A 17,590-nucleotide genomic window follows, 5' to 3' on the forward strand; every position below is an offset into this window, starting at 1 on the left:
CGATGGTCTGAATACGTCGATGCAACCAAAGTCACTGGCCGCGATAAAGTGGTGCAGTTACTCGAGTGCTGTGACGAACCCCTGGGCAAGGATCTTACAAGATCGACAGGTGGTGGTCTTTCAAACAAACCCATAGAGGTGGTAATGCCATCCATTGAGACCATACTCCATGCAGAGCGTTGGTGCTGCCTAAGCAGTCTCCTTGGCTATTGGACACAATCCTGGACGGGTCGCCACTCCGACACAGTATACCAGCATGCTGGCACTCATTTTGCCGACCTCGGAAGGATGACAGGCACAGTCAACCCCACCTGGTATGAATTCAACAGTGGAGTGGGGTTTGAACTCAGGATCAGAGGATTCCAAGCCACCACCCTAACCATTGAGCCAACACCAGGTATGGTGGTAATGGCAGCCATTAAAAAAAAAAACTTGCTGTTCGCGAAGAGAACACTATGGTGGCCAGAGTAACATTACATAATATGCGTCAAGACCGTGATGAAACAGTGCGCAGATTTGGGGCCCGCCGATGTGGTCAAGCAGGAATATGCAAATTCCTAATCAAATGCCCTCGTTGTGACGTTGAAGTTAACTATACAAAAGCGATCATGCGTGATGTTCTTACACGAGGAATTGCCGAACCTGAGATCCAGCTTGACCTCCTTGGTGACAAGAAACAGGACATTTTCCTGGAGGACGTCTTCCAATTCATTGAGGCTAAAGAATCTCGCAAACGGTCAGCATCTCCACTACTGGACACACTCAGTGGAAGCAGCTGGCAGCGCATATCAAAAGGCCAAGCAAGTAACCATCAAGGACAGAAACGACCCATGCTCCTACCGTGGCAAAAAGGGACGCGGGAAGAGCGCCCTAGCCCACGTTCGCAAGACAGAATGTGCGGCATATGGTCACAGATGTGGGCATTGCAATCGTGATAATCACATGGAGAGTGTATGTCGCAGTAGGAACAAACCTAAATGCACGAGTGCCTCTTCTAGTAACAATGAAAATGCTGTGTTTGATACCTTATGTACTGTTCATGTATCAGCACAACAGTCGAATGAAACTCCTAACATATCTGGACGTGAATGTAATGAGTTTGATAACGTTATTAATTCGGGTCGATCACACTGTGAGCGTTCCATCACCCTTGACCACCATGTTTATGACAAACTCTCTAATACATGGATCAGGAAGAGTTCAAAACCTCAACCATTTGTTAATGTGACTGTCAAAATCACGCGCGAAGACTACGCAGCCCTTGGCTTTCACCTTTCCACTCAGACCATGACTTGCCATGTCCCCGTGATGGCAGACGCAGGGTGCCAGAGTTGCCTTGCTGGTATAAAGGTCATCCACCGCCTTGGCTTGCACAAATCTGACCTCATCCCAGTAACGATGAGGATGCACACTGCCAACAATGGAGGCATCAATATCCTTGGGGCCACTGTACTCCGCTTGTCGGGCAAAGACAAATGGGGTCAGGCCGTTGAAACTAGACAAATGACCTATGTCACAGATAGCTCTGACAAGCTCTTCCTCAGCAGAGAAGCCTGTGCCGCCCTTGACATCATCCCGGATAGCTTCCCCAAGATTGGTAGAGACCCGACAGTACAGCAGTCGGACGCAACAGCAGTCTTACAGGAAGGTGCCATTGCCCTCAGCGTCGTTGACCCCCACCACCCCCGACAAAGCTGCCGTTCCCCGCAACTGATGCTAATCGCGTGCATCAACAGTATCTCCTTGAATACTATAAGTCAAGCACATTTAACACCTGTGAGCATCAAACATTGCCTCTAATGGATGGCCCGCCCATGAAACTGATGGTGGATCCTAATGCTGAAGCAGTGGCACACCACACACCGGTACCAGTCCCACTACACTGGCGGGATGCGGTCAAAGCTGGGCAAGACCACGATGTACAGTTGGGTGTACTTGAGCCAGTCCCCATTGGTGAACCTGTCACCTGGTGCCATCGAATGGTTGTCTGTCCGAAGAAGAATGGCCAGCCATGCCACATTGTTGATTTCCACGCCCATCATCCTGACGCATTCCAAAAACCTCCTGGGTGGCTTATGTAGATCAGCACTAGAAACTGCTGTGTCCTCTCTCGCCTCACTCAGCCTAAAATCTGTAACATGGGACAGGGTTCGAACCGCAACAGCCAGTGACAATAACATGCATAGCCTTGTTGACCTTATTGAGTCAGGTATCCCTGAATTCCGTCATGAGCTCCCTGGATCCCTACGCGAGTACTTCCAGTTTCGAGATAGTCTACATACAGTTGATGGTGTCATACTCTACAAGGATCGTGTCCTTATACCACCGTCTCTCAGTGATGAGGTGTTAGCCGCTCTGCACACTGCCCATCAAGAGGTCACCTCTATGACTGCGAGAGCAGAGTCCTCCATCTTCTGGCCTGGCATCGCCCCTACCATTGCGGCCCTTCGTGCTGGGTGCTACCGTTGTAATCGGATGGCACCCTCCAATCCAAGTGCGCCACCCACTCCCCTGACACCTCCAGATTATCCATTCCAATGTATGTGTGCCGACTACTTCCACTACAAAGGATGTAACTACTTGGTGGTGGTCGACGGTATTCTAACTGGCCAATAGTTGAGAGAGCCTCACATGGTGCAGGTGGACTCATCGCTTGCCTAAGACGTACCTTTGTCACATTTGGTATTCCTGACGAATTAGCTTCCGATGGTGGTCCTGAATTCACAGCCGTCGCTACACGTCAATTCTTCAAGGACTAGGGTGTACATCATTGACTCTCCTCAGGAGCTTATCCACATGGCAACTGCAGTGTTGAAGTTGGTGTCAAGACTGTGAAGCATCTTATCATGGACAACACCAGCCCTAATGGAGGCCTTGATACCGATGCATTCCAACGTGCCATGCTCCAGGATAGAAATACCCCAGACAGAGACACGAAATTCTCTCCAGCGATGTGCATTTTCGGCCGTCCAATTCGAGACTTCATCCCAATACCGCCTGGCAGATACAAACCTCATAACACTTGGCATGAGACTCTGGCTGCTCGGGAGGAAGCACTCCACAACCGCCACATGAGAGACGCTGACTGCTGGTCTGAACATACCAAGAGACTCATGCCCCTTGTTGTCGGCGACTGTGTTCGCGTCCAGAATCAGACCAGACCACACCCCCTCAAATTGGACAAAACCGGCATCATCATCGAGGTTCGCCAGTTTGACCAATATGTGGTGAAAGTTGACGGTTCAGGAAGGGTTACTCTGCGCAAGAGGAAATTCCTGCGCTAACACCGCCACCAAGATTGACGATCGATGGTGATATTGGAGTGCAGAGACCGATGGTTTGGCGGAACATCCTGCACACCACAACCCCGACCAGTCACAAGGGGGCTTATGGCCCATCCATTACTAGCCCAATGCCACCGCAATATCCCACCGTCAACTCTGACGCCACTCCACAGCAGCCACCTGCAACATTTCCTGTTGAATCACCCAGGGTCAGCCGAAGCCCTCCTGGCCGCCGTCGGCTCTTTGATGATGCTACAACCCCATCTTTGGCTAAGTCGTCGCAGGTAACTCGGCATATCAGTGCAGCGCCCCCAATATCACCTCCTCAGGTCAGCGGTCCCAAACCCAAGATGGTTGCCAAACACCCTGCGCTTCGCCAACCAGCTGCTGCACCCGGACGGTCCGGCCGAAGCACTAGCAAGCCTGCCTGGCACTCTGACTCTGACATGTGATTCTGGCATTGACCATCGCTGACATTGCGTTTGGTTTCTGGTTCAGTTTTTCAATTGCCTTCAAAGCCAGTAACATATATTGTTCATGTTCTCAGTCTTTGTCAAGCCGAAAGACAGGTCAGGTCAGGTATGGGAGCATGTGCCAGAACAGCGCGTTGCTGCGTCCACTTTCCGCCGGTACTCCAGGGGCCTCCGTCTGGCCTTCCCCCAGGCAGATGCCAGGCCCATCCCCATCTCCTTGAGATGCTGGTCAACCTGCTGCAACCACGAGGAAAGTGGTCGGCCAATTGGCCTCCTCCACTCACGAGACTTCCTCGCTGAGAGAATCTGGTGAGCAGGATCAGCATCAGGATCAATGTAACCGGCCCAGCGGGCCTTCACTTCAGACTCCTCTCTCAAGAGCCTACCACTCTCTTCTCTAACTGCAGTGCTCCGAGGGATGGGCTTGGATGAACGCAATGCGCGAATTCCCCTGTAAGCGGGACGAGAATCACCTGTCCACAGGTGATGCTCTACCCCCTCACAGATTCCTCCCACATAGGCCTCCTTGTCCACCCTTAGTCCACATACAGTTTTACGCCTCAGCTCCCTGATTAGCTCAGCTCTGCCATTCAGCCTGGCCCTGCGACTCTGGTCAATGGTATCCAGTGTCCCTTGAGAGACAAAATTCTTCTTTGCCCTGCGGTGAGTTCCAAGAAATCCACCGGCAAGATCAAGAACGGTGGTCTTGAAGGCGCTCCACAACTCTTCAGGACCCCCCAAAGCACCCAGACACCCCAAATGTCCACTCAGCCTGTTCACAAACTCCTCAGCTACTCTCTCATCCTTGAGCTTGCCAACATCCAGCCTAGGCTGGGATGGTACCATTCTCCAGGATTTAAGGTGCAATTTTAGAGTTGCTACAACAAGCCGGTGATGAGTATTGAGGAACTGAGCACTCCGGTAAACCCTGCAGCTCTGGATCACCCTGCAGCTCTGGATCATCCTCCAGCGACCGTCAACGAGGACATGGTATTCCAACACTGGCGTTGTGGCAAAGGAGATTGACCAAGTCCAGCGATGAGCTTGTGGGCGCTGAAACCATGAACAAGCCACCCTAAGTCCATGACTTCTTGCAAAGTCAAGGAACTTAGTGCTATTCTGGTTCATAGTTCCTGACCCATGGGGACCAACACATGTCTCAGTTCCAGTCGATGCATTGAAATTCCCCAAGACTGGAAGTGTATCTCATCTGGGGCACTGATCAACCACAGACTCGAGCGTGGCGTAGAATGTGTCCTTCACGGTGAGGTCACTCGTCTCAGTCGGAGCATAGACAGAGACCAGGGAAATGACACCTAAGGAGTGACGAATCCTTAGTCTCATAATACACTCGTTGACCGGTGTTACCTCAATTATCATTGGGGTCAGCTTATTGGACACAGCAACAGCAACTCCTTGAGTATGGTTACCATCAGAGCGACCAGACCAATAGTAGGTGTAACCACCCACCATGATCTCACCGCAATCCAGTCTCCGAACCTCAGAGTGCTGCAATACCGATGTCCAAACACTTGAGCTCAGATGATAACAGAGACAGGTGATCATCCTCTCTTAAGGATGGGACATTCCAGGCACCCACCCGAAGGGACTGCCTCAGGTTAACCCAAGGAGACCACCGTCTGGTGGACAACACCTCAGCACCACTCCGACACACTCTCCCGCAATCTGACCCAGGGATGTTACCCCATGGTTTCCCTCCTTTCATCAAAGATTGGGGGTCCCGAAGGCTTTGCCCCAATCCCGTCATCTGGTTAGCTGCCCTGCGAAGGGAAGCTGCACAGGAGGTACTCCCACGGAGTGGGTTTTCAAATTTTTTTGCGTTTTTGTGTTTTGCGGAATGAAGGGTTTTACAGTGGCCGGAGTGCAAATCCTGCCACCAACCTCCGAATAAAAAAGTAACCCAACTGCAGGACGACGTCCGCAGACACAGTTGGGTACTAGATATGGATGGCCGTTGGCTCACAAGGAGCTCCTCCGCCCTTTGACCGAAATTCTGGCATTGACCATTACTGACATTGCGTTTGGTTTCTGGGTCAATTTTTCAATTGGCTTCAAAGCTAGTTACATGTATTCTTCATGTTCTTAGTCTTTGTCATGCCGCAAGACACACACTTGTATTTTCCATGCCAAAGACTTGGGGGGAATTAGAGGATTCTTAATCATTATTAATGATCATGTTTATTCTTATGTCTTTCAGACCGTGTTCATTGTTGATATTGCAATAAATCGCCAACTGGATTAACAAAGAGAACGACAGTCTTATTTAGTTGTGCTCACGCCAAACTTGGTACCTGATGACCTGCCGAACGCTTCAAAAGAACATTTCAGATAGACGAGAAGTTGCCAGTGCCGACATGGGATTCAAAATGGGGTGGGAATGAAGGCGGCAAAAATGCAAATGGCATCTTCTGTCACTGAGCCGGCAAACTGGGAGCAACAACTCACATTTATTGCCAGATCTGATGCAATTTAAATGTTATAATGGCGGCGAGGTGATCCATTTCAAACTGTTTGTTAGATATACAGTAGAATCCGAATAATAAGCATCTCGGCCGATATTGAGGTTGAGTGGAACACACATGCGCTTGTTACGTATTCAACAATCCATGATGTGTGTTTATAAACGGGTTAATGTTCTTCAGATTAGCTGCAAAGACTTCAGTTTGTACATCATTACAATTTGAATCGTCCGAACCTCAGAAACAAACACTAAATACACTTTCATTCCTTGAGCACGTATCATTTTAAACTCCGTAACAAGTTCGTTTTCATGTCCAGGAAAAAGGCCCATCTTCCGCTCCCCGTCTTCTTCAAACCAATCGCACTCTGAACAATGATTTCCTCATTCTTCACCATTCGTATCGAAGTCCTCCTGTGAAGTCCGAATTTATTCCTCGTCTGGTACTGGTTCTTACAAGAGTTGTAAAACTCGATAACCTCGATCTTCTATTCGCGGATGTACGATCGACGCTTCACTGGCGTGTCCATTTTGATTGTGATGAAAAATGTTGTTTTCCAACCCTTCATCACAAAGGGTCCGAGAACACCCTTTCACAAACATTCATCACAAAGGGTCCTAAAACACCCTTTTATAACCCTTCATCATAAAGGGTCCGAAAACACCCTTTTACAACCCTTCATCACAAATGGTCCGAAAACACCCTTTTATAACCTTTCATCACAAAGGGTCCGAAAACACCCTTTTACAACCATTCCTCACAAAGGGTCCGAAAACACGCTTTTACAACCCTTCATCACAAAGGATCCTAAAACACCATTTTAGGACCCTTCCTCACAAATGGGCCGAAAACACCCTTTGATAACCCTTCATCACAAATGGTCCTAAAACATCCTTTTACAACCCTTCATCACAAAGGGTCCTAAAACACCCTTTTACAACCCTTCATCACAAAGGGTCCAAAAACACCCTTTTACAACCCTTCACCACAAATGGTCCTAAAACACCCTGTTATAACCCTTCATCACAAATGGTAAGAAAACACCGTATTACAAACATTCATCACAAAGGGTCCGAAAACACCCTTTTACAACCCTTCATCACAAGGGGTCCTAAAACACCCTTTTACAACCATTCATCACAAAGGGTCCGAAAACACCCTTTTACAACCCTTCATCACAAATGTTCATAAGACACCCTTTTACAATCCCTCATCACAAATGGTCCGAAAACACCCTTTTACAACCCTTCATCACAAAGGGTCCTAAAACACCCTTTTACAACCCTTCATCACAAAGGGTCTGAAAACACCCTTTTGCAACCTTTCATCACAAAGGGTCCTAAAACACCCTTTTACAACCCTTCATCACAAAGGGTCTGCAAACATCCATTTTCAACCATTCATCACAAAGGGTCCGAAAACACGCTTTTACGACCCTTCATCACAAAGGGTCCAAAAACACCCTTTTACGACCCTTCATCACAAAGGGTCTTCAAACACCCTTTTACAACCCTTCATTACAAAAGGTCCTAAAACACCCTTTTACAACCCTTCATCACAAAGGGTCCTAAAACACCCTTTACAACCCTTCATCACAAAGGGTCCCAAAGCACCCTTTTACAACCCTTAATCACAAAGGGTCTGAAAACATCCTTTTACAACCCTTCATCACAAAGGGTCCGAAAACACCCTTTTATAACCCTTCATCACAAATGGTCAGAAAACACCCTTTTACAACCCTTCATCACAAAGGGTCCGAAAACACCCTTTTATAACCCTTCATCACAAATGGTCAGAAAACACCCTTTTACAACCCTTCATCACAAAGGGTCCGAAAACACCCTTTTATAACCCTTCATCACCAATGGTCAGAAAACACCCTTTTACAACCCTTCATCACAAAGGGTCCGAAAACACCCTTTTATAACCCTTCATCACAAATGGTCAGAAAACACCCTTTTACAACCATTCATCACAAAGCGTCCTAAAACACCCTTTTACAACCCTTAATCACAAAGGGTCTGAAAACACCCTTTTATAACCCTTCATCACAAATGGTCAGAAAACACCCTTTTACAACCCTTCATCACAAAGGGTCCGAAAACACCCTTTTATAACCCTTCATCACCAATGGTCAGAAAACACCCTTTTACAACCATTCATCACAAAGCGTCCTAAAACACCCTTTATAACCCTTGATCACAAATGGTCCGAAAACACCCTTTTACGGTCATCACAAAGGGTGCGAAAACACCCTTTTACAACCCTTGATCACAAATGGTCTAAAAACACCCTTTTACAACCCTTCATCACAAAGGGTCCGAAAACACCCTTTTATAACCCTTGATCACAAATGGTCTAAAAACATCCTTTTACAACCCTTCATCACAAAGGGTCCGAAAACACCCTTTTATAACCCTTCATCACAAATGGTCAGAAAACACCCTTTTACAACCCTTCATCACAAAGGGTCCGAAAACACCCTTTTATAACCCTTCATCACCAATGGTCAGAAAACACCCTTTTACAACCATTCATCACAAAGCGTCCTAAAACACCCTTTATAACCCTTGATCACAAATGGTCCGAAAACACCCTTTTACGGTCATCACAAAGGGTGCGAAAACACCCTTTTACAACCCTTGATCACAAATGGTCTAAAAACACCCTTTTACAACCGTCATCACAAAGGGTCCGAAAACACCCTTTTACATTCCTTCATCGCAAATGGTCCAAAAACACCCTTTTACAACCCTTCATCACAAAGGGTCCGAAAACACCCTTTTTCAACCCGTCATCACAAAGGGACCGAAAACACCCTTTTAGAACCCTTCATCACAAAGGGCCGAAAACACCCTTTTACAACCATTCATCACAAACGGTCCGAAAACACCCTTTTACAACCATTCATCACAAAGGGTCCGAAAACACCCTTTTACAACCCTTCATCACAAAGGGTCCGAAAACACCCTTTTACAATCCTTCATCACAAAGGATCCGTAAAACACCCTTTTACAACCCTTCATCACAAATGGTCCTAAAACACCCTTTTACAACCCTTCATCACAAAGGATCCGAAAACATCCTTTTCCAACTATTCATCACAAAGGGTGCGAAATCACCCTTTTATGACCCTTCATCAGAAAGGGTCCGAAAACACCCTTTTATAACCCTTCATCACAAATGGTCAGAAAACACCCTTTTTCAACCATTCATCACAAAGGGTCCAAAAACACCCTTTTATAACCCTTCATCACAAATGGTCCGAAAACACCCTTTTCCAACCCTTCATCATAAAGGGTCCCGAAACACACTTTTACGACCCTTCATCAGAAAAGTTCCGAAATCACCCTTTCACAACACTTCATCACAAAGGCTCCAAAAAGAGCCTTTTTCGACCCTTCATCACAAATGGTCCAAAAACATCCTTTTACAACTTTTCATCACAAAGGGTCCGAAAACACCCTTTTTCAACCCTTCATCGCAAAGGGTCCCAAAACACCCTTTTACAACCGTCATCACAAAGGATCTGAAAACACCCTTTTACAACCTTCATCGCAAAGGGTGCAAAATCATCCTTTTACGACCCTTCATCACAAAGGGTCCGAAAACACCCTTTTACAATCCTTCATCACAAAGGGTCCGAAAACACCCTTTTACAACCGTCATCACAAAGGGTCTGAAAACACCCTTTTACAACCTTCATCGCAAAGGGTGCAAAATCATCCTTTTACGACCCTTCATCACAAAGGGTCAGAAAACACCCTTTTACAACCCTTCATCACAAATGGTCCTAAAACACCCTTTTACGACCCTTCATCAGAAAAGGTCCTAAATCACCCTTTCACAACACTTCATCACAAAGGCTCCTAAAAAAGCCTTTTACGACCCTTCATCACAAATGGTCTGAAAACACCCTTTTACAACCCTTCATCACAAAGGGTCCAAAAACATCCTTTTACAACCCTTCATCACAAAGGGTCTGAAAACACCCTTTTGCAACCTTTCATCACAAAGGGTCCGAAAACACCCTTTTTCAACCCTTCATCACAAAGGGTCTGAAAAACACCCTTTTTCAACCCTTCATCACAAATGGTCCTCAATCACCCTTTTACAACCCTTCATCACAAAAGGTCCTAAAACACCCTTTTACAACCCTTCTTCACAAAGGGTCCTAAAACACCCTTTTACAACCCTTCATCACAAAGGGTCCGAAAACACCCTTTTACAACCCTTCATCACAAAGGGTCCGAAAACACCCTTTTACAACTATTTATCACAAAGGGTTCGAAAACACCCTTTTACAACCATTCATCACAAAGGGTCCTAAAACACCCTTTTGCAACCCTTCATCACAAAGGGTCCGAAAACACCCTTTTACGACTCTTGATAAACAATGTTATGTTGAACGTAGAACTCGTGTAAGAAATTCAGACTTTAAGTTGATGTGTGAATAAAACACAAAATACTGTTGTGTTTGAGTTGAAAATATTTTCAGTTTTTAAAGCCTTACAATGACATCTTTTTTGTGCTGATTTTTAATGGAGAAATCAAATAGGGAGCCATCAAAAATAACCCGGGGTTATTATATTTTTCCTCTCCAGAGCTGTCAATTGCCTACACACCGCCCAAATAAAGGTATGCATCAGAAGAACATGTTGCTTGGAGCAAGATCGACCTTAGGGTGGGTACTCTGCTAGTATATATATATATATATATATATATATATATATATATATATATATATATATATATATATATATATATATATACATATATATATGGTTTGTGTGTTTGTTTGTTTATGCATTTGGATCCTGCAGGAACCAGTGCAACCAAACTTTGCATGGCCTCCTCTTTCATCCAGACGAAGGTTGAGGGCTATGTTTGGATAAAAAAAAACAAATGAAAAAAATTCATGAAGCAGATCATTGGCCTTCAGGTCTCGATGGAGTCTTGTGCTGAATGTACTGCTGCGTTTTTTCCTGGAAGCGATCGAGTAATATGTATTGTGAAGATCATTTGTTGAGGTTGTATCTGGTGATTTGTTGTCAACGACACAAATTTAATTTTCACAGTGTTTACACATGCGCCTGTTGTTAAAAGGATTGCTTTATACAGGGTTATTATGACACCTCTGCGTTCAGGCCTCGAGCAAGTATGTTGCTTACACAGTGCCACGATCAAGTAATATATTGTTGCGGTTCTGGAAACTGCATGCTTCCAAGGCAATGGCATCCAGCATACAGTGATCTCCAGACAGTTATTTCATTAGTGTATGTGCAGTTAGACCTACCCCTCATGTCTAATGGGTCGACGGGACGAAGAAGTGTGTTACGTGGGTGTTTTCGCTTGGTCTAATTATATATCCATTTTCCATTCAATCTCTATCTTCATTCCAACCCTTTCCTCTTATTCATGAAATAAACCAAGATGGCAGACACCAGTACATTTACAGTGGAAGAGAGGCTGGTTGTGGTGGTGTGGTGCCGTGGGAGCAGAAAAACAAGCAGGACGATGAGCCAGGTGCAAGAACACTGTGTCTCAGGGGAGAATAGAATCACATATTAAATCCCAACACTGTACAGGTCGCGTTCGGCACACCCTTTTCAACCCAAACCTGCATCTGTTATTTAAATCTATCTTCTTTTCAACCCAAATCTGCATCTACTACTTATACCTATCTTCTTTTCAATCCTGATTTATATCCAATCCTTTGCTTCAATCCATAACACAGATCAGGGCCGGCACCGCGCTCAAGCGGCTGCCTGTGAAGATCACCGCGATGTGTTAACCACATTCACGATAAGACACGTGCGCAGCCCCATGATAATTACCATCGCACTGCATGGGACGCGCATGGCGCACATCTTTATTCAGGTCTGTGCGCTGATTTACAATGGCATCTTACCATCGATCTTCGCTCACCACCACGACCACCAATATCTCCCGCAAATGGCAGAGATCTTCTCGCACCTCCGCCTCAATGCACCCACCAAGAAGCAGAGGCATGCTGTACAGCCCAGATCGCTCGGGCCGCATGGCGTACGGACGGAGCAAGCGCATTGATCGGTGCCAACCGCAGTGCCGAGGGTTCCTGAGTGGGCATGCGGGGCCGATGCGACTCTCGGCGAGTCACTGGGGCACGGCCCAGGAGTTCGGTGCAAGGCGATTCATGTCGCGGTATTCAGAGCAGGACAATTCCGCAACTCAGCCATGTCTCACCGGATGTACAAATGAGGCCATTTCCTGCCGTAGGGCCAGGCCACATGAGGCCAGGGTCCAATAGAAGCACACAATTTCAGGTGACGACATCGCTTCGGGTCGTCACCCCACCCTCCACCATGGGGCTCATAAAAAACGGATCGCGAAGCCATTTGTGGCTCGTCTTGCTTCAAAAGCTGGGATCCCCACATTCGCCTGATGCTCCATCTGCCTCATGTGCTGACTCCGCTTTCCACCACCCACTCGCCTGGCTTCGCCTGCTGATTATCGTCAGCTGGCCCCGCTTTCCTCTCATCTGTCAGCTCCGCCTACTCTCTAGACCGGTGCACACGCTGCGCCCAGCACAGTAACCAAGCAGGAGACAACGTGCCGACTCTCAAGGAGAGATTGCTCAGCGGAGCGTCCCCCAAAGTGTACTGGGTTGGGTGGCTGGCTGACCATGCTCGGTATTGCGAGACCTTTAGCCCTCATCTCCTCTCCTTTCTCATGATTATCTCCTCTTAATCGGGTTGTGTGTGTGCGTGTGTGTGTCATGGCACCTGTTCTTGCTTAAGTTAAGAGTGTAGAAGAAATATATCGGGATAAGTCTGCTCGATGTCCACTTTGGTAAGTTGCTTTCTTGTCGCACCCCATGAATTCCTTACTATCCCTACTTACATAAAACAATAAATCCATTCATTGTGCCACATATTTTTCCTCGCCTGCCTAGAAATGTTCCCAGCTCGTTTTTGTCTTTTCTTTCATTGATCCAGAATGGTCCGTATCCTAGCCTTGCCGGGACTTTATTTCCCAAAAATCCATTCTTCTCGTTGGTACGTCCTTGGCAGTGTTGCTTGGCTCTTGGCTGCATCTGACCTGGTAAGGTGATCCGGTTCGGACAAGGCGTACTGAGGGCGTTCCCCGGTAATTGTTACGTGATCATTTAGGTAACCGGTTAAACCTTAGATGGAGGACCCTAGGTCACGTGGTTGAGTTATTGGTGTTCACGGTCGGTTAGCGACCCGCCGCGTCACGGAGTTATCCGTGTGCGACGGCCTGCGATTCCGGAGAGTCTGGTGGGAACCCGAGATGGCTTCCCCCCTCGTGACCTTCTCACCCCGACCCCAGGCCACAACAATATATTGTGAAGATCATATGTTGAGGTTAAATTATGTATGAAAACTAACAACGGAAACTGTGTATTCCCTTGGTAGGTTTCGTCACGAAGATCAGCATGGTGAGGTACCTGCCGGAGCACTTCTGGAACTCCCAAGGGAACACTTCTGTTAAGAAATATCTTAACCTATCTTACTTAAATGATAAATACTGCCACATGCCACCAAAAAAAAAAATACCCCTGATGGGCAGAAACAAATCAGATGCAAAGAGAATGGCAGTCTCCAAGTCACTTGAAACTCGAGAGCAGACACAGGCTCGGGTTGAGGCTCAACATGAAAGACAAGCAGCCTCGAGGTCAGCCTTGACAACAGAGCAGACACAGGCTCAGGTTGAGGATCAACGCACAAGCCAAGCAGCCTCCAGGTCAGCTGAGACTAGAGCAGACACAGGCTCGGGTTGAAAATCAACGTGGAAGACAAGCAGCCTCCAGGTCAGCTGAGACTACAGAGCAGACACGGTGTCGGGTTACGGATCAACGTGCAAGACAAGCAGCTTCCAGGACACCATGTTGGACAACCTTTAGAAGGTGAAGCATTTCAATACAAGTCCAAATGCAGTTTGCAACGTTCAATGTTGGTAATTCATACAAAACCATGAGACCAACATTCCCCAATTTGTCATCCGGGAAATATTTCAAAACAAACATTGCATTGAATTTCCCTGGGCACTGCCGGGTACTTCAGCTGGTAATACAATAAAACCCTGGGACTTATAATACACTTTGGCACCAGGAGCGGCTCCAAACATCTCTGTGGAGAATCTGTCTCACTCATCTCCGCCCCCCAACCCCCCCCCCACCCCTCACTCCTCTGAACCACCCATGACTGAATTTTTTTTTAACGCTAAAAACCTACCTGGGTATACTGCAAGAACAACCACCAAATATCAACTAATTCCATCCAGCAGTTTATAAGCGCATAACAGTCAAACAAACACCAAATTATACAGAGTATGATTATAACGGGTAAGCGTATGCATAACATAAGATAATATGAGAAGTAATGAGGTGCAATTAATTGTGCAAAAGAGAGGCACATCAAGTGAAAGTCTAAGCCTGGTGAATGTTTTATTGTTCTGCTGGAACTCATCCATCATTGATGATTTCTCAATGCAATCAGAATGTATCAACTAAGGCTGAACCATTATCTTATCATGATCATTCCATTCCAACCTAAGACCAAGCCGTATGAAGTTCACCCTCGGTCCATCCTACCACTGGATGACGACGTGCCGTCCGCCTTTGAGGAGAGGGATGTGCTCTCAGTACAATCCTTGTGAGTCTCAGAGCAGTGCAGGCGGTCCATGTGCAACTTGAGATGGCCATTTCTGTTAAACCTGCCGGGGGAAGAGGAAGAGGTGAGAAATGAGCAATAGAATGACGATTCTGAAGAACAATAAAAACAAGACAAACAAATGGAAGACGAACAGAAAATGAAAATGACTGATGAATATCCGTGTTAGAAATGAGATAAGAGGCCAGATTGAGAAAGATTCCGAATTGCAATTAGAGGGCCACTTTCAAAGAAACAGGACATGACCACAGGTTGTCTACACATGTCTGATGACATCTCCGATCGAATAGTCCAATGGATAAGTGACCAAAACTAAGTGAATTGTTCAAATTGTGATTAAAAAGCACCAAAGTTTGCCGAATGGTACATTTGGGCATGGGCTTTCAAATACAATCGAGACCCATTGTGGATCTTGCCCCGAAGTGCCGATTGCAGTAATTTCCAAATAGTCACCGTATAAAACCTTGTTTGTCATATCTTGGGTTTAAAGTCATATAGAAAGTCGATTTTGGTGGCTTCGCCAACATTTTAAGGGACAAGGAATTTAATGGTGATAGTCTGGGTTAATTTTCAGGCAACCTTCGAGATTATCCGCCTCTTATTTATCCAGGATCCTTGTCCACTACCAACATTTGAGGAAACAAAAAATGGTCAAAATGCATGAGTTTCACTCTCGTTTATGCGCCACCCATACGAATCACCATTTTTTGGCTGATGCCAAGGCTGGTGTATATCTGTGTATATAATATAATATAATATAATATAATATAATATAATATAATATAATATAATATATATATATATATATATATATATATATATTGTTGCGGAAAAACCCGGGGTGTTTCACTCAACACAAAAGGAATCCCTAGATTAGATATTTCCACAGCAATTCTGTTTAGTTAGATTACTTATCCCCTCGTATCAGTTGACAGGGAAATGCGGTGTGTGTGTGTGTGTGTGTGTGTGTGTGTGTGTGTGTGTGTGTGTGTGTGTGTGTGTGTGTGTGTGTGTGTGTGTGTGTGTGTGTGTGTGTGTGTGTGTGTGTGCAGCAGGTTGGAATCCCCTTGGTAATTCTTCCCTATCTAAAATCTCTATCCATTCTCATCTCTCTCCCAATCTATTAGCCCCTCTCCTCTCCAGCACAATCATACATGCCGAACAATATGCACACATTACATTACAAACAAGAAAAAGAGCAATCAGAGATTGCCGACCCTTGCCAGGACTTCTTTTGTGTGGTATTTGTGTACTCGAGTGTTATTTAATTAATAAGAGACAGAATTATAACTGCCATTTTATAACTGCTGGCAGTGATGACCGACCGGGTATCAAGACGTCCCGCTTTGATCGGACACCTGACCCTGACCCATGACGTTTTCTTTATTATTATTATTCATTATTCAATTTAATTTAGAATGAGATTAAAATTAATTCAATTCAAATCAAATGGAAGACCAAATAGGTACAGTTGGAGTAATCAGAAGGAACCAGAACAAGCAAAAAAGCAAAGATGACGTCATCAGGAGGAACCTGGATAGGATTCGGGTATCAGCTGCTATTCCTCTACCCTCAAACCCATCCAGGCACAGCCAAGTGAACGTTATTCAAAAAAAACAAACAAACAAAAAAAAAAAAATCAATATCAAAAAAAAAAAACCAAATCAAAAAATTAAATAATTCTGGCGCACGTACAGTTTTACGCCTCATCTCCCTGAAAGGCTCAGCTCTGCCATTCAGCGTGGCCCTGCGACTCTGGTCAATGGTATTCAGTGTCCTTTGTGAGACAAAGTTCCTCTTTGCCTGACGGTGGGTTCCAAGACATCCGCAGGCAACATCAAGGATGGTAGTCTTGAAGGCCTCCACAATTCTTCAAGATTCCCAACAGCACCCAGCCTCCCCCCCCCCCAAACTCCACTCATTTTGTTAACAAACTCCTCAGCTCCCCTCTTATCCCTGAGCTTGTCAACACCTGGCCTGGGCTGGGATGGTACCATTCTCATGGATTTAAGCTGCAATTTTAGAGTTGCTACAACAAGCCTGTGGTCGGTATTGAGGAACTGAGCACTCCAGCAGACCCTACAGTTCTGGATCATCCTCCAGCGACCACCAACGAGGACATGGTCAACCTCCTCTCAGGCAAAAATCAATCATTTCTTTCCTGTAGTAATTCTCTGCAGACTATTGTAGTATATGAGAGTAAAACTGTCATATATTATAGTTCTAACTGGAGCATTTTTGCCTGGGCTTTGCCACACCAACAGCGTTGGAATACCAAGTCCAGTGATGAGCTTGTGGGTGCTGAAACCATGAACCAGCCACCCTAAATCAATGACTTGTGGCAAGGTCAAGGAACTTAGTGCCACAGTTCCAGTTCACAGTTCACAGTTCCAGACCCATGGGGACCAACACACGTCTCCAAACCATCCCTATCAGTACAATGGAGAGTCAAGGAATGCATTGAAATCCCCCAAGGCAAGAAGCGTATCTTGCCTGGGGCACTGATCAACCACAGACTCGAGTGCGGCATAAGAATGCATCCTTCACGGTGAGATCACTCACCTCAGTCGGAGCATATAGAGAGACCAGCCAAATGACACCCAAGGAGTGAAGAATCCCCAGTCTCATAATACGCTCGTTGACCGGTGTTACCTCAATTATCATGGGAGTCAGCTACA

At 46.0% G+C, this 17,590-nt stretch overlaps 1 protein-coding gene across 7 annotated transcripts in view; it reads right to left on the minus strand.

The window, feature by feature from the left end:
• Positions 1-17,590, minus strand: part of LOC147012467 (zinc finger protein 335-like) — a 107,108-nt gene that overhangs the window by 23,387 nt on the left and 66,131 nt on the right. For all 7 annotated transcript variants that reach the window (XR_015051627.1, XM_085856732.1, XM_085856728.1 and 4 more), the window contains one exon: positions 14,834-14,955. Coding sequence is in view for 6 of the 7 variants with exons in the window: in XM_085856732.1 (XP_085712858.1) it covers positions 14,834-14,955 (122 nt within the window). In the remaining variant the exon portion in view is untranslated. The remainder of the gene's footprint in view (positions 1-14,833; positions 14,956-17,590) is intronic.

The sequence above is a fragment of the Eptatretus burgeri genome, chromosome 15, assembly GCF_056783735.1.
Source record: "Eptatretus burgeri isolate ZD-2024b chromosome 15, Ebu_testis_v1, whole genome shotgun sequence".
Taxonomy (NCBI): Eukaryota; Metazoa; Chordata; class Myxini; order Myxiniformes; family Myxinidae; genus Eptatretus; species Eptatretus burgeri.